Source organism: Numenius arquata, chromosome 11, assembly GCF_964106895.1.
Source record: "Numenius arquata chromosome 11, bNumArq3.hap1.1, whole genome shotgun sequence".
Lineage (NCBI taxonomy): Eukaryota > Metazoa > Chordata > Aves > Charadriiformes > Scolopacidae > Numenius > Numenius arquata.
The window spans coordinates 23,183,857-23,203,044 of NC_133586.1; the positions used below are offsets into that span (position 1 = coordinate 23,183,857).

The 19,188-nt window shown below is 53.8% G+C and overlaps 1 protein-coding gene across 3 annotated transcripts; it reads left to right on the forward strand.

The window, feature by feature from the left end:
• Positions 1–2,740: 2,740 nt before the first annotated feature.
• On the forward strand, positions 2,741–19,158 carry SNX1 (sorting nexin 1). Of its 3 annotated transcripts, none has more exons than XM_074156696.1 (15): positions 2,772–2,952; positions 7,006–7,108; positions 8,052–8,188; positions 9,503–9,569; positions 10,726–10,769; positions 11,772–11,913; positions 12,450–12,528; positions 13,417–13,492; positions 14,500–14,613; positions 14,749–14,842; positions 15,444–15,649; positions 16,958–17,101; positions 17,486–17,566; positions 18,013–18,084; positions 18,355–19,158. In XM_074156696.1, the coding sequence occupies exons 1-15, from the start codon at positions 2,806–2,808 to the stop codon at positions 18,403–18,405; spliced, it is 1,557 nt and encodes a 518-aa protein (XP_074012797.1). In that variant the 5' UTR covers positions 2,772–2,805; the 3' UTR covers positions 18,406–19,158. The 3 variants fall into 3 exon arrangements, with proteins under 3 accessions (XP_074012798.1, XP_074012797.1, XP_074012796.1); XM_074156695.1 differs by having other exon boundaries at positions 2,806–2,952; positions 7,965–8,188; XM_074156697.1 differs by lacking the exons at positions 8,052–8,188; positions 9,503–9,569 and having other exon boundaries at positions 2,741–2,952.
• The last annotated feature ends 30 nt before the right edge of the window (positions 19,159–19,188 follow it).

Genomic DNA, 19,188 nt, shown 5'->3' on the forward strand with positions numbered 1-19,188 from the left:
GTGTACAGCAGTCAAAATAAAATAAAAAAAGGTGATTAACAAGCTCCTCTGGCTCCAGTGGGCAGCTTCTGCTGTAAGCGCAGGGGGCCTGGAGGCATCACCCAGGTGTGGAGACCCCTGGTCGGGGATGGTGGGGATCCAAGTGTGTAGTAAAGGGGGGAGGGGAGCCAGAAGGAGGAAAAAGGGGGGTAGAGGAGAAGACAATGAGCTCAGAAGTGATTGGACAGGATCAGAGGACACCACACAGCTGGGTTCTGGGGATGATTGAGTCCCCAGGGAGAGGAATGGGCTGGGAGAAAAGGGATGTGATGGGGAAGGGAGGGAGAGGAATGGGCTGGGAGAAAAGGGATGTGATGGGGAAGGGAGAGATGGGTGCACGCAGGAAGGGTGCATCTGCGTGCATGGGGGAAGGCTATGTGGGACCTTAAACATGGGGGTGGGTAATTAAGCACCTCTTCTCTCTGCTGAGACTAATTAGTCTGAAGACTTGCAGGCATGGTTTTGGTGAAGTACCTTGAGGATCTCTTCTAAGTGATTTTAACTGACCATGACCCTCACTTCTGCATCTCGGGCTGAAGGGGTGCCCAGGTGCAGTGTCTGGTCCTACTGCAGAAACCGTTGTGGCTCCTGCCTGTCTATATGGTGGGATTTCCCCTCATCCTATGGGACCTCTGAGCCGAGGCCCTCTCTGTCCATCCCGAGGTCTAAACTTGACACCCAAAGCCTGGGGTATGTTCAAAAGAGGTTTGCACCAGAAAGTTGTCTGTCCTCAGACTGGTAGCTATTGTGTGGGACCAACCCCATGTAGGTAAGAGCAGATGAAGCTACTCCTTTAAACTGACATCCTCCAGAGGTCAAACTAAGGCACAATGAGGATTTGCAGAAAATAAGGATGTGAGCAGTTGGGTGGGATTTATCTCCAGTGCTTATCATGACAGATCCCCCTCTGCTTCTGAAACACACTTCAGAGAAGCAACTGAGGTGCCCAAATACAGCTGTGCAGAGACAAGAGATGCTGCAGATGTGATGCAGGACCTACAGGGGGGTGGGGTGTAGGCTATCAATTATCTAAAAGGGGTGTAAGGTCCAGCTGGGAGGAGCTCCAGGTCATCCCAGCAGCTGCTTTTGTCATCCTGATGCCTCTCCTGCTCATCTTGGTGTCCTACAGCCTTTCCCTGCCCTCAAAAGCAGGTCTACCAAAAAATAGGTTGAAAGTCTTCTCTGCTTGCTCCTCACACTTTGTTGTTGGAAGGTTCTTTGGGAAAGCTGTGTTTATACCTAGCCATCCACTGCTATGTTACTTCAAATGAGTGACACTGGCAGATTGTCATCAGGGTGAAAACCATAGTTTTGAGCCCACCAAGGCCATCTGGGAGGATACCCGTGTGGTGACCCACCTGCAAGCAAAAGGCTGGACCTTGGAACTACAAGCCCTAGAGAGGAATTTGGACAGAAGGGAAGCAGCAGCTGCGCACTGATTTGTAGGAAGAGAGGAGGACACCAGTGAGTCCTTCAAGATAAGGATAAGCCTTGTTATGTTTTCCCTTTGGAAGGGTGAGAGTGCAGGCCTGGCGCAGTGGAGATGAAAGAAGGAAATCTCTTTTGGTTACTCTCCCACAACCGAGGGACCCACACCACCCGGCAGCTCCTGGTGCTTCCCATCTGGAGAAAGGCACTCTCTCACCCAGGTACCACCTGGTGCACGAACTCAGCTGAGGAGTGTCTTGTTTGTCTGGGTTGGGGTCTTCTCCCTTAACCCGAAGCTGATGGAAGTCTAGGGTGTCTCACCTGGCTCTGCTTTACCTACTGCCCTGCCCGGCTCCTCCTGGCACTGTCCCCAAAGAACCACCTGCCCCATGTAGTGGTGACCCATCACCGTGAGTGAGCAACTGGCCCAAGGGTGGTTGCTGTCCCGGGGATGTGGGACTCATCCTGGGACGCAGGGGAGAGTATTTTGGGCTTGCACAAAACTTATTACTGGATGTTTATGGGAGGAATCAAAGGTGAGGAGGAGGAGGGATGGAGGTGGTTTGTGGTAGTGTCCACTCTCTTGGGCTGATCCTGAAAACCCTCGAGCTGAACAAGTGGCCACCCTGGTCAGGGTGTGGAGGGGATGGTGGCTGTTCTTATGAGGTGTTGAGGCCGTCTTGGTCAGGGCACTGAGGGGACCATGGCTGCCTCAGGGTTCATGTATCCCAGGGAGGGTGTCCTTGGGCATGGAGAGTGCTGTGGCCATCTTGGTTGGGATATCAAAGGCAACCATGGTGTCTGTTTCAGTGTGTTGAGGGGTTGGCTGGCATGGGGACGACCATGGCCATCTCGGCTGGGGCATTGATGGGACTGTGACCATCTTCGTTGGGGTGTTGAGGGGACCACGGCCATCTCAGGTGGGGCACAGAAGGTGCCCCGGCCAGGGGCTGGGGGGACGCAGGGTGCCATCCCCTGGGGACACCCGCCCCACCATGCTTGCTCCCCTCAGGCCTGGGCTCGCCCACTGCCCGGGGCGGAGGAAGGGGGGCACGCTCCCCCTCCGCCGGTGCAATGGTACGACCCGGCGGGCCTGTCCCCCCCAACCACCCCGCCAGGCTCGTGGCCGTTTCCATGGGGACGGAGCGACGCCTGTCAGCGGGGGAAAAACGGCGGCGCTCATTGGCTCCCCCTGGCGGGGGAGGGCGGGGCAGGCGGAGGCACGGCCCAATCCGGAGGCCTCACGCCCCTCCGTCCCCGCCCCGGCGGGTTAAGGCGGCGGCGGCGGTTTCCGGCGCGGCTGTCGCAGGCGGAAGCGGCGGCGGCGGCAGCGCGGACATGGCGTCGGGCGGCGCCAGCGGCTCCCGCTCCCCCTCCCCTGCCGAGCGCCTCCCGCCGCCCTTCCCCGACCCTCACGGCGGCGACAGCGACGCGCCGGGGGCGGCTGACAGCGACACGGAGGGCGAGGACATCTTCACCGGCACCGTGAGTGTGGGCCGTGGATGGGGATGGGGGCAGCGGCCCGGGGGTAAGCCCGGCTTGGGGCGGCTGTGAGGGAGGAGCTGCGGGCCTCGGCCCGGTGGTGCCTGCGGGTGGGCCCCTCTCTGAGGAGAGGCCCAGAGCCTGTAGGCAGCGGCGTGGTACCCTCCGGGTTTGGTTAAAAAAGGGGGGGACCCCCGAAACCCCCCAAAATAAAATTGAGGGGGACGGTTGCTTTGGGTTCTTGCTCCTGCAGGGAGCCTGGAATCTCCTCCCTCCCTGCCTGAGAGCACCTCAAATGCCTGGGGTGGCTGCAGAGTGGGGTGCTGTGGGTGCTAGGTGGGTGTCTAAGGGCAGGGAATGAGCCCTGGGGTCCCTCTTGGCTGTGGGACTGTGCAACGGCTCGTGCCAGGACAGTCTCTGCCTCCCGGGGTTATAACCTGTCACTTCTTGCAGAGCCTGAGCATTCTGAAGGAGCCTGTCAGCGTGAAGATGTCCCTGTGTGGCTCGGGCACAGTGCTGGGGGCAGCTGCCCGCTTCTCTGTCTCACCCCCGATCAGGGTCGTAGTAACTGGTGAGCCGGCCGCCTCGCTGGTTTGGAGCCTGGTGGCAGCCGCAGCTCAGCGTCTCTGCTGTGCAGCTTGTGAGGCTTCATAGGGAAAACCCCCCTGTTTTCCTTCCCCCCACTGTGAGCTCTTGTCCCTTCAGCTTCCAAACATGGTGGCTGACGTGGTGCTTACTGCCTTCAGTTTGGTATTGGGGGATGAACCCCTTCGTGCAGTGGGAGTGAGGTGACAGGAGGCATCTGATGTCCTCTGCTCATGGTGAGGAGCGTCACCAATGCTTTGGTGACCTCCTTTGCCTTGTACCAGGAGAACTGGCTGCAGGAGGGTCTAGGAAGGTTTGGTGTTCAGCAAACCAGGTCACTGTGGGGCTGCACAAATTCCCTGCTGAAGGTGGAGGTGTGAATGGTGACGGGTTTCAGCACCTTTTCTTTTTTGTAATAGCCTCCTGTGTGTGAATCCCTGGTTGTTGAAGGCTGCTGGTGTTAATTCTTGTCACCTGCGCTGGTGTTTGCTCTAGACAGTGACCAGCAGCCAGGAGGGGAGTTAAAACACTGGCTGGTGCTTTCCCAGTCCGAATGCCTCCCCAGCCAGCTGCTGGCCTCAGGTTCTTGGGCTCAGCGTCCACACCAAGTGAGGGCCTCTGCTAGAGGGACCGCAGAAGCTGGCTCCTCTGGCAGGCTGGTTGCTTGAACGCTGCAGGTTCTAGGGTAGATTTACTAAGCTCTGCTAGCTGAGGCTGGTCACATTGTCTCCTGGGAGGGGTGACATCGTGGCCTGCATCACCCAGGCTTTTTCCAGCCTGCCTGCTCCTGCCAGGCAGGAGGAGTTGGTGTCTCAGACAGAAAGCTCTCCAGAAACCTTCTCCTCTCTCCAGTTTCCCAGCCCTGATGTTTTTGCTGGGCTGGGCTCAAGGAGGCTTCAAGGAGGAGACCATGGCTATGAACATGCAAACCTGCCTGCTACTGGGAGCGGAGCTGACCTGACCAAGCTTCTCCTGCCACCGGCACAAAGCTAGAGCTGTCTCTGCCCTGCTCCTGGTGGAGATCCTCCTCTGTCCTTGTGCCATGCTTGCTCAGTAGCAGGCTGTCTTCTGCTGGTGGCTTAGCAGGAAGGAAGAAGGCAGGTTTGGGGAGATGTGGGTAGATTCTGCCCTGCATAAGTTTGAGAGGATGAAACTCTCACGTTGGTCTGCGCAAAACAGAGCAGCAGAGTCATGTTTTGAAAATAACATGGGAACGTGCAACCCTGGCCTTGCAAGAGGAAGGCGCTGGTACCTCTGGGTGGCACTAGGGCATGGTGATGGTCTTGAACTTTTCAAGACCTTTCTTTATTGAAGGACTTGGAAGATGTAGTAGGTGGTTTGTTGCTTTGTGGTAGAGGCAGCCTCCCAAAACAGACGACTGCCAACTGCTGCAGGCTTTCATGCAAATAAAGTGTCCCTTCACCAAAACTGCAGTCTGTTAATAAGCTAAAGCAGCTTATCAGGTGCTTAGTGTTGTTGTTGAAGCAACTGTCATAACTAATACGTGGCTTTTCTGTGTGACCCAGTGGCTTTGCTTGTCTCTCTGCCCTTGAGCATTAGAAAAACACTTTCTGTGAAGCAGGGGAGTCATGCTGGTGAGGCAGATCCACCCGGCTGCTGGCACTCAGGTGGCTTGACAGCGCTTAGCAGTAATACAGGAGCCAGCAAAGCAGCATTTGGGTCAGATACAACTCTAACCAGAGCTGGACTTCATCCACCTGTGACAACAGTTGGGCTGCTGGGTGACCACAGTTCTCTCTAGGGATGCCCTCAAGTGCTGGCTCTTCTGCCTAGATGTCTGGTTCCCCATGGCAGGTGTCAGGCTCGCACCAGGGGACCTAAGGAGCTTCTGCCTGCACGCGTGATGGTCGGGGTGGGCTAAATCAGACCCCTGAGATGGCGGGTGTTGTGTCACGGACTGCAAAAGAGGCCGTGGCTCTTCTCTAGTGGCAGATGGAGAAGTAGGAACAGGGTGTGGTTCTTTCAGTCTTAGAAACTAAATCTAAAACAAACTGAGAATGCAGTCACGGTAGAAAAGCAGATAGTCTTTTTCTGTGTATGAAAGCTGGGAAGCTCATTGGGGACACTGATGTTTCCTTGCTGAAGGAAGTGCCAAGGAGCCTGTGGGTTTGGAGTCGCTGCTAATAGTGCTCCATTTACTGGCCGTCAAAGACCTGTTGTGTTCTCTGCTAAGTTGTTAAAGAATAGCGCTTGCTGTCCCGTCCTTGCTTGGAATAACTCATCTGCCTGCAAAATGAGGGACGATTCATGACGCCAGCATCTGTAGCGCTTGCCCGCAGCAGGAATGCAGAAAGAGCTCTGCCTTCTGGTGTGGTGACTGGTTGGCATATGAGCTCTCAGGTGGGCTTTCACCTTGTCCCCAAGCCTGCTCCTAGTAGCCAGGATAGTGTCCCCCAGCAAAGCTGCGTGTTCAAGGGGCTTTTTGCTGTGGCAGAATCCAGCTGTATTGTAAGTCCTGGCCCTGGGGCTCAGGGCTGGCTTGCCCTGGCCTTGTCCATTCATGGGGAGCACGAGGTTTGGGTTGCAAAACACACTGTGCAAGACTTTGTCAACATCACTTTGCAAAGCAGAACCATGCCTGGTTTTAGTCCAGCTGTGACAGCCTGTCTCTGCTGGCAGGGGTCTTGCAGGAGGGGACTGTGGCTTCATGAAGCAGTGCCAGGACGGCAGAGTCCCTGAGCTTCTCCAGCACCGTTTGGAACTGAGCTGCTGCATTAAAGCGGGGCCCGGCTGCTTCACGTGGGCCCTAGCCAGCCCTCTGGGCAAGGGCAGCTGGGCTCGTGGTGGCAGTGGAATGCTGGCACAAGTTAGGCTGCCGACAAGGCTCCTGTGATCCCCAGCATCTTGCCTTCGGGCAAGCAAATCGCTGTGTGTCTCTGCCACCAGCAGCTTGGCTTTCCCAAGGCATCTCCTGTTGGCAGCGTGCTCGGATCACTACAGTTAAGCACAGGAGGCTCCCCAGTCTGCCCATGGACCTTGGTGTGGTGTCGGTGCCGGTGTTAGTACTTGGAAATGGCATGGCTGGGTGTGTTACAGGTGTTGTGAACAGGAGCACTTGTGTGTGCTCAATTGCCTGCTGCTCCCGACACCTGTAGTCCGCAGTCAGGGACTGGGGCTCTGACACTTGGCTTGTGGGCTGGCACGTCCCAGGGGCCTGCTGGCTGCTTCTATTCTGCTAAAGATCAGGGTTGAAATTGGCTGTGAAGTTCTGCGTGATACTCGGTGTCCTTGACTCAGATGCCGCTGTACAGCCTTGCTGGCTGAGATGGTAGTGCTCAGGGGTGGGTGGAAGGGAAGCAGGCTGTGATGTCCTTTGGCCACTGTGCTCACACAAGGTTTGTAGTACTGACCCTGTGTGGCAGCAGCTAGGAAGGTGAGCTGTTTGGTCCTCCAGCCTCTCTTCCTCAGTGTAAATGACCTCTTGTTTATGTGCTTTTAATTCTCTTATAGAGCAAGCCCACGGCACCAAAAAGGGAATCTCTTCTCCCTGCGAACAGCACCTCCAAAGAAAATGGGGTTCGTGTAGAGCAAGATGATCAGGATTTATTTGCAGGTGAGTCTGTATCTACTGGGTGTTCACTGGGGATTTCTGAACTCTACGCCTGGAGTGATCTGCTTTGTATCCATCACTTATGTGTCATGCTTATTCTGAACTATCACAGGTCCTTATCTCAAACTCGTGTTCCAGTCTGCTCTGGAAGCACTAAGCTCTGCTGGTGTTTTTGGGAACACCAAAGTAGCCTCCTCCAGGTTTCTAGCATAATCATGTGTCAGGATTAACTGTTTGGAAGCTGGAGAGGATTAAAATGGAGTTTGCTTTAGTTTTGTTGCCTTAAACTGTAAAGTGGTGTGCGTCTTCTCAGAGTTAAAACCTTTTGTTCTCTACCTTCTACCTTCGTGCAGGTGTGGAGGAAGCATCTTTAGTAGACGTGGCTGGTCTGAAGGAATGGGAGACATAACACCCCTCAGCAGGGGAAAACGAGGAGGGTCAGACCTTCCCAGCCCTGGTGTGGTGGGACACCTCTGGCAGAGCCATGTGAGAGTCATTTCTGGAGACACCTGCTAACAGATGGAAGTTCTTACTTCCTCTGGGTGGAGAAGTGTACAGGGAAGGAGCCTACCTTCCAGGCCGGCCTATGTGCCATGTAAAATAAAAAAATCCAGCTAGGCTTTAGCTGTTCCAGTGTGTGGCTCCTCTAGCACTCAGCAAGGAGGTGATGCCTGGCTCCTTCTAGAATAAGAAGTTCATTGGATTAACTTAATGTTCTCCAGCAGGATTGATCAAATGCTCTTACTGCAGTGAAGATGTTTTAAGTCACACTCTTCCCAATGCTTGCAGGTGTCCTCCCGATGGATTTATTTATTTTTTTTCTTTTTTTAAGCTAATTAATCCTGTTGTTACTCACTAGATCCCATGAACCTTTTGGAGAATATTGAAATTACCTTTCCAGAAACTCAAAGTAGAGAGGCTGACCCTTGCAAATTTCTCTTGACAGATGCCACTGTAGAGTTGTCTCTAGACAGCACACAAAACAACCAGAAGAAGGAACCAGCCAAAGTATCTAATCCTGCCCCCTCTTTAGAAGTAGCTGCAAGCTCCTCTTCTAGAAACCCTTCAAAGAGCTATGAGGAGGTGAGAATTGCTCTGAGCTTTCCAGCTCGCCCTGCTGGTTTCAAACTGTAATTGGCAGGAACCTGTCCATTTACTTAGTTGTAAACATGCATCTTAAATGATGCAATTAATGTAATCGCCATATTGGATGCCATGGCTTGTATCTCAGGCCATCAGTCTGGGACTGATACAGCTGAAGTGGGGTTCAGGTCAGCCTGGCAGCATTCTTGCTCATGGGGTGGTGCAGATCGCTTTCAAAGCAGAAATAGCAAGCAGCTGATCTGGTCCTGAGGGTCTGAGCTCTGGCTCAGAGCTCTAGTGCGCTGTGTTGCTGCAAATGGGGCAAGTGGTGTAGCTGCTCTTGTCCGTGTTTTAAAAAGAAAGTGTCTCCTGGGTGACACGAGAGCACAGGGTCCTCAAGTGGAACTTGTGTTCTGGTTGCCAAGCCCGGTTAATTGGGTGGTACTTGGTACCCTAAATCTGGGTTTTCCCCTTGGAGAGACTGAAACTGTTTTGGAGACAAGGAAAGTGCTACTTTTCTGCCCCAGGCACTCCTGAGTTCATGAGGATGGGCTCTGTGGTGCCATTAGGAGAAGCATCTCAGGTTGGCTTCAGACTGATGTAAGTGCAGGAGTGATGCAGGACTAGGCCGGGATGCTGAGCTGGTCAGTGAACCAAAAAGCTGTCACCTTCTGCTTCATGGACCAAAGAGGCTGTTTGAGGCCAGTCTCGGCTCTGCTTTGCTTACTCCTTTAATACCATTCCGCTAACGAGGCACTGCGATGCTTGCTGAGCAAGCCTGAAGCCTCTGTGGTCTGTCAGAGGCAGTATCACTGGTATGGCCACACGCTGGCCTTCAGCAAAGCAGGGTATGATGGAAAAACCCTTTCAGACAGGGTCTGCTGGGTGCTGTCCTGTCTCTCCATCCCTGTGTGCCTGCACAATACAGCTTACCTTCTGCTTAGGTTCAGAATTTTATGCTGTTTCAGATGAGAACTGAAATCATGATGTAAAAGAGCCCAAAGGGAACTATCTTGCACAGAGCTGAGGCTGGATTCTGCAGTTTCACCTTGGGGCTGAGCAGTTTGTACATTGGTCTGTGTAGATGGCAGTGTTGGAAAGACAAATCCAGTTTAGGATCCTTGGAACGTGTAGCCCAGACACAAGTGAGAAGCTCGAGGGCTTTATAGACTGGCCTTGGCCAGACTGAAGTGCCAAAGATGCCTTGGCAGCATGACAAGCTCACTGTAATGGATGACACTTGGTGGTTTGGGGTGGTTTGAAGCCTAGCTTTCTAGTTTTAACTTGCTGTCCTCGTGTGCTTACTCTGAACAGCTGGAAGAGGAGGAACAGGAGGACAAATTTGAGCTGACTGTAGGAGTGAGTGACCCAGAGAAAGTCGGTGAGTTAACGTCCTGTCCTGCTGTGCAGTGAGGCACAGTTAGACAGGCCAGGCTGGGCAGTGGGGCTGAGTGCAACTGTCGCCTCCACGTGCCACAACTCCAGCCTTCAAGCTGTCTCTGCAAGCACAAACTTGATCCCAGAGTAACTTCTCCGAGAATTCTTCCAACATCTAGAAAAAGCAGAACTACACAAAGCAAAATGCCTGGGTCACAAACGAGCGAGGCAGGAGCAGGTTTTGGAAAGCCAGGAACCTCAATGGCAGGGAGCAAGGAGCGGGTTTTTTGGGAGGGTGAAACGTGATGTTTGCAGTAGCAGAGCTTGGTGTCTGGAATGGTGGTGACCAACTTGACCTCCGGGCAACACTGTCCTGTGTGCAGCTGGCAAGGGGGAGGCAAAACTTCCTTAACCTAAAGTGAAGGGTGTTATTCCATGGCAAGCAGCTGTGCTTGCCAGAGAAGCAGCTCTGGCTTCAAACTGAGAAGCAAGAGGGGTTCTCTCTGTCGAAAGTGGGAGCTGGCCAGCTGTGGCAGTCCCTGGGGTGCAGAGAACCCAAGGTAACATCTGATCCCAGCCAGTGGAGCAGCTTCATGAGGGGCAGCTTGTTCTCCCTCCTGGGCTAGTGATCTCTGGAGCTGGGAGGTGTGCTGTGATTCTGTGAAGTATTTTAGGTGTAGCATCAGACCTCTGAGGATGCCCTTCACTTGAACTACCAGGTAAACAAGGGCATTTCTGTGTTAACCAGAGAAAACTGCCCATGATGTTTCAGAATCCAACCGCATGCAGCCAGGGGCTGTCTGACTCACGTCTTCTGAATGGGCTGCTTCATGTTCTGTACAGCCGCTGAATTGTTGCTTGCCTAGCGGATGCGCGGAGCCAGCCCAGTCACTGTCGGTGTAACAAGTGGCTGATTGTCAGCGTGGGCTGCCTTGGGAAGCAAAAGGAGGTCTGAGCAGTCAGGTCAGGGAAACATGGAGCGGGCAGGAGTCCAGGGAGATGCTGCCTGTGGGTCTGTGTGAAGGTCTGGGGCTCTCTCGGGCCAAGGATCAGAACCACTGAGGCAGGCAAAGGCTGGGAGCCTCCTGTTCTGTGTTCAGGTGACAGTGGAAAGAGCTGATCTTGTGACACACTAATGCCTTGGTTTCTGTTTTCCATAGGGGATGGCATGAACGCATATGTAGCCTACAAAGTGTCAACACAGGTATGTCTAATTCCTGAAATGGGGTGCTGTTATTTTTCTGTGCTTGAAGGCAGCTGGACTGTCTGTTCTTCGTCAAGCCAGCGGTGACCTAAATAGACAGGAGGCCTGAATGCCTCGTTACAAGGATTCAGGAGTTATAATCCACCCCTACAGATCAAAGGGGGAGCCTAGCTGAGAAATAGGGTTTGAACCTGTTTGAAAGGAGGCTGTCTTTTATTATTTTTTTTTTCTCCTGTCCTGGCTGGTAGTGGTGCTCAGCATTGGGGTGAGCAGCAGGACTGACATCTGTTAGGGAGAGCTCCAGACACTGGGGCTGTTGCTAATGGTTCTGTGCTGATGGTCGTGTCGGATTAAGCTGACCTGAACTTGGCTCTTGCTGGAGAGCTGCTGCTGTAGCTAGTATCATGTCAGGACCTGCTCTCTCCTGGGCTAATCACAAGAAACGGAGCCTTCTGCAGCTGCTGCCCTGTTTGGAGTTTTGGGGTGCTGCTGTGAGCTCTGCAAAAAGTGGTTCCTGGCTGTCTGTGCAGCAGCTGCTGGATGACAGGCTCCTGTGCTCTGAAGGCAAGGCTGTGTGAAGAGGACTAGGGGACTTGTTAGCCTCCACTCCTGCTCTGCAAATGCTGTCAAAAGCCACTGATGGCCCCCTAGGGTGATAAAGTGCAACCTGACAGCAGTCCCTGTCCCTGTGGGGAGCAGGGATGATGGGATTAGGCGATGGGCAGGTCTTACCAAGCAGCCTGCAGCCACAGAAACAGCTGCTCTGTTATTTAGTGGCATTAATACTGCTGCTTGATCTGAAGAGAACTGTTAGGAGGTAAGCTGCTGAAAGCCTAGTCCTAAGATCACTCTGTTCAGCCTTGCCCATTTCTCAGGTCTTGCAGAGCTCAAGCTGTCCTGCCTCACCCCCAGAAGTGACAGCAGAGAGAAGCCATGAGGCTGTGGGTGCAGGGGTGAGCTTCCCAGGGTGAGTCTGATCTGAGTCTCGTCTCTTCCCCCCAGACGAGCATGCCCATGTTCAGGAGCAAGCAGTTTTCAGTGAAAAGGAGGTTCAGTGACTTTCTGGGTCTCTATGAGAAGCTTTCGGAGAAGCATGCCCAAAACGGGTTCATCGTTCCTCCACCACCTGAGAAGAGTCTCATAGGTGAGTGGTGGAGGTGCAGAGCTCTAGAGCTGCTCCTTCTGGTGGTGAGCTCTGCACCTGAAGGACTACCTGCAGTCTCAAAGGTGAGAGGGGAAGCTGCAGAGCAGCCATGGGGAGCAGGTGTGGAAAACAGTCTGGGTTCCCTTGGCACAGACAAAACTCTGGTTCCATACTTGGAGCTCTGGGCTTAAAGCCTTGTTTGAATTCACAGATGCCTCCACATCTGCTTGATGCAGGGTAAAACCTCATCCTCTGCGCTGTCACTGAATTGCTGTTCTCTGGAGTCCAGACCTGTAACCCTTCCAGTCTCGCCTGGCATTGCTCTGCTTCTTTTCTGGATGTCAACTTCTGTTCAGTGTTAGGCATAAGCAGAGTTTAAACTTCCAAGTAGCTCTTGCTGATGCAAGGTCTAATTCCTCTTGTAAAATGCCTCTCCTCTACTGTCACCCTGATTGTCTGTACCTTGTAACAGACCATGGTATCTTGTGTGTTGAGTTTGAAGCAGCTCGTTAATTGTGTCTTACTTCTTGTGCTAGGAATGACCAAAGTGAAAGTCGGGAAAGAAGACTCCTCCTCTGCAGAGTTCCTAGAAAAAAGACGGGCTGCTCTAGAGAGGTACAGACCCCAACAGCTATCCCCCCTGCCTGAACCGAGCAAGGCACCTCCAAAAGGTCAGACTGGCTACACTCTCCTTCCTGCATGAGAAAAGCCGTCTGCTTCTGGGTTTACAGCAAACCTGGAGGCTGCTGAGGAGTTGCAACTGCAGAGAGTTGCTTTGATGCTGTAAAGCAATCTTCTGCTTCAAAAGCCTCTGCTGGTGTTGGGCCAAATCTGGCCAAACTCCACGGGCAAGGCAGGGAGAGAACTGAGCTGTCTCAGGAGCCCCAAAATCATAGAACCATAGAACGGTTTGGGTTGGAAGCGACCTTAGAGATCATCGAGTTCCAACCCCCTGCCCTGAGCAGGGACACCTCCCACCAGACCAGGTTGCTCAAAGCCCCAAAAATACGATGTTAAGTAATTGTACAAACAGTGCAGATCAGGTAAGAAACAACTCGATCTCTGTCTAACTTGCACCCTGACTGTGAAGCCACGGGTGGCCTTTGCTCTGCCGCCCGTGACTGTTGTAGTTAGTGTTGCGATTCTGATCCCTCCTCCAGCTTCAGCCTCTGAGAGATCTGTTAAAAGCTTTGTTGTTAAAGATGTAATGCTAAATCTCCATCACTTGGCGTATCGAGTAACTTTCTTGCTATAGCAAGTGTTAATCAAAGGCCTGGCAGGTCTGGGCTTGCAGGCCAGTCTCACCAGAGTCCACAGGGAGGTAGGACTCCCAGTGGGTGGATGGGAAGAGCTTGTTGGGCCTGACTTCTAGCTACCAGACAGTCATTTCGGAGTAAATAACGAGCAGGTTGCAGCAGACCTCCACGCGCTGCAGCTCAGCGTGGTGACTCAGAGCCAGGTTTGCTACAACCTAAGTAACTGTTGGTGCATTCCTCTCCACAGATACCTCAGGAGAGTGGTCAGCCATCCAACCATGCTGCAGGACCCTGACGTCAGGGAGTTCTTGGAAAAGGAGGAGGTCAGTAGTGTGGAATAATGTAGCTACAAGTTCCTTGGAAGTACAGAAGGAAACAGTACGCGAGCAGTTGATGAGACCTCATGCTTCAAAGCTCAGCAAGAAGCAGCAGAACCCTGTAAGAGCTCTTAACTAGGGATGACAAGAAGAGGACTCTCTTCTGTGTGTCAGTGCTTCTTTAAGCACTGTACACTCATAACAAGCTCTGCCCTGGCTTGGTGGGGACATGTGTTGAAAGCACGGGTAGTCTTTGTTCTCTGAAATCCAAGGTAGGCATGTAGTCTGCTGTTTGGAGGTGAGGGGGGTCCTGTGCTGGCTTGGCCCAATGCTCGGATGTTGAGGGAGCGCTGGTTCTGTACTGAACCATGTGGCTGATGTCCCTGCTTCTCAGAGGAGAGTGTGACCATGCCCAGCTGTACATCTGGCTTGGAGGGATCAGGTTCTTAAAGAGCCTGAGCCCCAGGGAAACCCTGAGTGATTCCAGCACTAACGCTGTGCTGGAGGGCTCTGGTGTAGGAGCAGATGTCATGGAAACACCTCACTTTGCTGCGGAGCAGATGCAGCTCTGTCTGGAAAATAGTTGTGGAGCATTTCCCAGCATCAAAGCACTGCTCTAGTGTCCCCCAGCAGCATGGACCGCTGCAGGCTTTTGGAGAGATGCTCCAAAGCACTTCCACATGACCTGAGGCAGCTTGGGCATCCCTCAGTTCAGGAATTCAATTAGCAAGGCAGGTCCTTACAGATCTGTGATACCTTGGCCAAGCAGGACGGGCAGATCCCAGATACAGTTATAAGGTTTAGGAACTCCTCAGCTCCAGTCCTGTTATTTGAAATACTGTACAAGTTGTGCCACTGCTCGGGTGGTGTCTGGCTAATCCTTTGCAGGAGCTGCGATGAGCAGAAAAAACCTGCTGTCAAGGGACCCACATGGCAGAACAATGGCACTGTGGTGGCTGCTGGCAAAGCTGCTTTTATCTCCTGGCACAGCACACTTTTCTATTTCTTTATAGCTGCCAAGAGCAGTAGGCACCCAGACCCTGAGTGGAGCAGGAATACTGAAGATGTTCAACAAAGCAACAGATGCCGTCAGTAAAATGACCATCAAGATGAATGAATCGGACATAGTAAGTATTGGGACGCCTCTGGGTTGTCCTTGTCCTCGCTCTGGAGCTGGGTGCTCTCCCCGGCTCAAGCTGCAGGTGTGAGATGGAAGGGAAGCCCTGTCTGTGGGAATCAGCTCTGGGTTTTACCTGTTTCAGTGGTTCGAGGAGAAACTGCAGGAGGTGGAGTGCGAGGACCAGCGGCTGCGGAAGCTGCACGCTGTTGTCGAGACGCTAGTGAACCACAGGAAAGGTAACGAGCTTGGAACCGCTTGAGCTGTAGCTTGGCCTGAAAGAGTTAATCCTCGTGCGGTGCCTGACTGGAGGTCACGGCTCTCCTGGGAGGCTCTTCTGAGGAGACAGGACAGTGCTTTCTTACTGTGAAGGGCTCCTGGTCTCTTCATCGTGGGAGACTGAAGTAAAACAGTAATCCCACCTCTTCTGTCCAGCCCTACAAGTTCAGGATGACGGTGTTGAAGTGAACCAGCATCATGCTGCTGGATGAAGGCTGCCGTAGCAAACCTGAGCAGAGCCCATCTTATTCCTACTTCCCAGCTCTCCTCTGGCAGGGAGCAGGGCTGTTTTTCTTCCTCTGCACATTTTGGCTGACTTCTGCAAAGCTCTGCCCGTCCTCCCAGTCTGCCGCTTCCCTTCTCCTCCCCGGCTGGAGCTGCAGAGCCCTCCTCCCACTGAGCTGCAGAAGCTCTGACCCAGAGAGGGCTGGTTCTTCCAGCCGACGTCTCCTGGGGCTCCAGAAAAGCAGCTCCTTGGGCTGAACTCCAGGCTGGGGCTTGACTTGCAGAGCTCCCGGTGCAGCGAGGCCCATGGGTTGTCTCTCTTATTCCATTCCCTAGAGCTAGCGTTGAATACAGCCCAGTTTGCAAAGAGTCTGGCCATGCTGGGCAGCTCGGAGGACAACACAGCCCTGTCCCGGGCGTTGTCCCAGCTGGCCGAGGTGGAAGAGAAGATTGAGCAGCTGCACCAGGAACAGGCTAACAGTGACTTCTTCCTCCTGGCCGAGCTCCTGGGAGACTACATCCGCCTCCTCTCAGTTGTAAGGGTAAGCGCTGCTTTGGGGCAAGCTCTAGGCCGTGCTGCTGGTCCATCCTGGCACTGACCATAAGCTTAGGTGTGCCAGGAGGCAGCAGGCCTTCTAGATTCAAGCATAGGGCATGGCATGCCTCTGATCTGTCCAGGCAGAGGGCAAATCTGCTGCTTGTCCAGTTGTGCATGTGTTGGAGTGGTTAGATTGGAAACATGGGGCAAGGGAGGCCTGGATGTCCTGCTGTTCCCCAGGGGGCATGTGGAGCAAGTTCATGGCTCATAGGTGGCCTCAACCCTTCCAGAGGTGAAGGCTGTGGGCTGGTAACCTGTGATTGGGGTGTTGCAAATAGATCTGCCAAGCATCTGCTGGGGGAGAGCTCGAGGCCCTACAGCCTGCCTGGTGCACCGGCCACCTTGCTGGAGGCTGAAAGGAAGCAGTCCCAAGTGAGCTGCCAGCCTGGCACGCTGACTCCTTCCTGCCTCTGAGCAGTCGTTTCTGGAGGCTACAGAGACCAGAATGCAGCCTAGTGAGTGGGCATGAGCCTCCTTGGTCTGCCAGGCTGTACTTGGATGTGTGGTGGGTGCTGCAGAGTAGGAATGGAGATCTCTGATGCTGCTGGAGGTAATAAATCTTATCTGGGATGTTCTGGTGAGGAGCCCTAGTGTTGCCTCAGACTATCTGTCTCTTGGCTGCCCTGTCCTTCTGACCAGGCTATCAACCACTGCTTCCTGCTGCTCTCACTCTTCCCCACCATCTGGCTGGATGTGTTCAGAAGTGTAATGGGTTCTTCTTTGCTTGGGCTGGTGACTTGCAGGCCTGCTAAAATCATTTGGCCTCCTGAGGTGGTGCAGGAGCACGCTGTGCGGTCAGCAGGAGCTCGTGGTGGATATCCACTGTGGGACAGGCAAGGGTAGCTGCTTGTAGTGGCCACTCTTGATGACAGGACTGAAACGGGCAGACAGCAGGGCTTGGGGACAGGTTAAACATCATGTTTGGGGTGCTGCCAGTTCAAGTAGGTGGCCTCAGGCCTGTCCGGGCTTGTGCTGAACCGTGTGCCTAGCTGGAGCTTTTCCAGAGACTCTCCTGCCAAACCCTAGAGCTGGCACAGAGACGCCTCAAAGCTGCTCCTGAAGCATGAGCTGGTTGATGTTGCACCTGCACTCCTTCACCAGTAGAGCAAGTTCATGTTCTGGTTCAGCTTTGGTTATGCTAAGATGGGTCCAGGACCTCGATGATGAAGCAGCTCTGCGACTAGCTGATGTCCCTCTTGCCAAAGATGTGATCGTTGCTGTCAGCAGAGCTGAGTCTGCTCCTTCCTTTCAGGGAGCGTTTGACCAGCGCATGAAGACCTGGCAGCGGTGGCAGGATGCTCAGACCATGCTGCAGAAGAAGAGGGAGATAGAGGCCAGGCTGCTGTGGGCCAACAAACCCGACAAGCTGCAGCAGGCCAAGGAGGAGATCTCAGAGGTAGGGAATGAGGGAGGCCAGGACCTCTGCTCGGCTCCTTCCCTCTGCGCTCCACTGTGAAGCGGTGGGAAGGGAGGGGGGCGTTTTGAGGGGAAGGGACAGGTATCTATTGCCAGGCTGGCACCAAGGGATAAGCCAGCCTTGAGTGAGCCCCACAGGAAGCCATGGAAGCCACAGGAGGGGGTGCTCGTGGTCCCACCTCCTGTGGCTTCCTCGCTGAGCTCGTGGCAGGCAGGGGATGCAGCTTGCCGTCGCGGTGAGGATGAGAAATGCCACTGGCAGCGTGTCTCACGCAAAGTTGTGGCTCCGAAACCCCTTGGAGAGGGGAGCGAGAGCTTCTTCACCTCCCCTCCCCTGGAAACAGCGCGGTTCCTCTCTCTGCAGTGGGAGTCTCGTGTGACACAGTACGAAAGGGACTTTATGCGGATTTCTGACATCATCCGCAAGGAAGTGATACGGTTTGAGGTAGGTTTGGCTCGGCCCTCGGCATGCAGCCCTCCAGCTGGTTGGCCTTGGTGTGCCTTGGCTGGGAACGCCAGGCTGGGGTAGCCGAGGGTCACCTTGGCTCCTGACCCTGCTGCCAGCACAGCAGTTGGCAATATTTGTAAATCTGAACACGTGCGAGCTGGGACATCGCTGCCGTGGGCAGAGCTGATGTCTTTTGGCTTGGGTGGGAGGGCTTCTATGCAAAGTGCATCCGTAAAAATGAAGGAGGGTGGGCAAAGATTCTGTGATCCATCAGCCTGTGGCTGAAGATGAGCTTCATCCTCAGCATCTCAGGCTCTTGTGCTGATCTCTTCATGGGGCCCCAGGAGGAACAGGAAAATCCTGATGGGTTTTCCTTCCTCACCCCCTGAAAAGCACCCCCGGAGGGTTTTGGTGGTTCGCTCACCCCTGCCCGTCTTTTGCAGAAAGAGAAATCTAAGGACTTCAGAAACCATGTCACTAAATACCTGGAGACGCTGTTAAACTCCCAGCAGCAGGTGAGAAGCACCCGCCCTGGTTTCACTTCTCCAAGCTCCACGCTCTGAGCTTGTGACCCTCTGCCCTGGGTGCGTCCTTCTCTCCGGGTGTGGGGAGGGATGAACCCCCACAGGCTTGAGCAGGGCAAAATATAAGCGTTGCCTGTTTTGGGGATGGGGGCTGTGCCCTTCAGAGGGGCTTTTGCCCCCTCCCAGCGTGCTTCTGGGCTCGCTCTGGGCTTGACCGGTCCTGGCGAAGCGCCCCAACTCCCTTCCTCCCTCTCTCCGCAGCTGGTGAAGTACTGGGAAGCGTTCCTGCCCGAAGCCAAGGCCATCTCTTAATTGGACAGAGCAAACGAGCGTACCTGAACTTTGCCTTTTTTTGTTGGGTTTTTTTTTTTATATACACTATACCTCTTCCTCTTTTACACGTGAATGATCCCTAGTTAAACACTCTGGAGCTGGTAGAGGTTTAACCCCCCCCAGACAAGCAGCTTTGCAAGCCAGTAACTCTTCTAACTGTATATTTTTCATTTAGCAACATATATTTTCTTACTGAAGAGAAACCAGTTTCCTGCTTTCAGACCAGACCTGCAGCAGGGGGTTAACAATATATGTCAAATGTATATTTTTCAGGCTGGGTTTTAGGGCTCTAATGACTATCTTACTCCTGCAGTGCCATTAAAATTCTGTAATAAAACTTCTATCAGGGCAAACAGGCTCTGTCTGGTCGTGGGCTGGGGCCGGGGGGGATAACGGCCGCATCCTGCCGATGCCGGCGGCGGAGCCTCTTGCCTTGTTGTGACTGGGGACAGGGGTGACCTTGGCCACCTGTCCTGGCTTCTGATTAAGCCTTGGCTTCCTGCCTTCCTCCCACCATGAGTCCGAGGTGGCTGTTTTTAGGATCTGAGCTCAGCGGGGCTGCGTGGTGGCCCCGCTCACAGGGGTTTGGGGGGGGGGGAGGGGGGAAGCTTGCCCCTGAGAAGCCAGCATGGGGCTTCTGGGGGCTAGGATGCTCCCATCCCCCATGGCCATGCCTCCTTCACCCCCCCACCACCCCAGGACCTTTGTCAAAAGCAATACCCATTTTTTTTTAAATAAAAAAATAAAAAAGGAAAAGGCAGC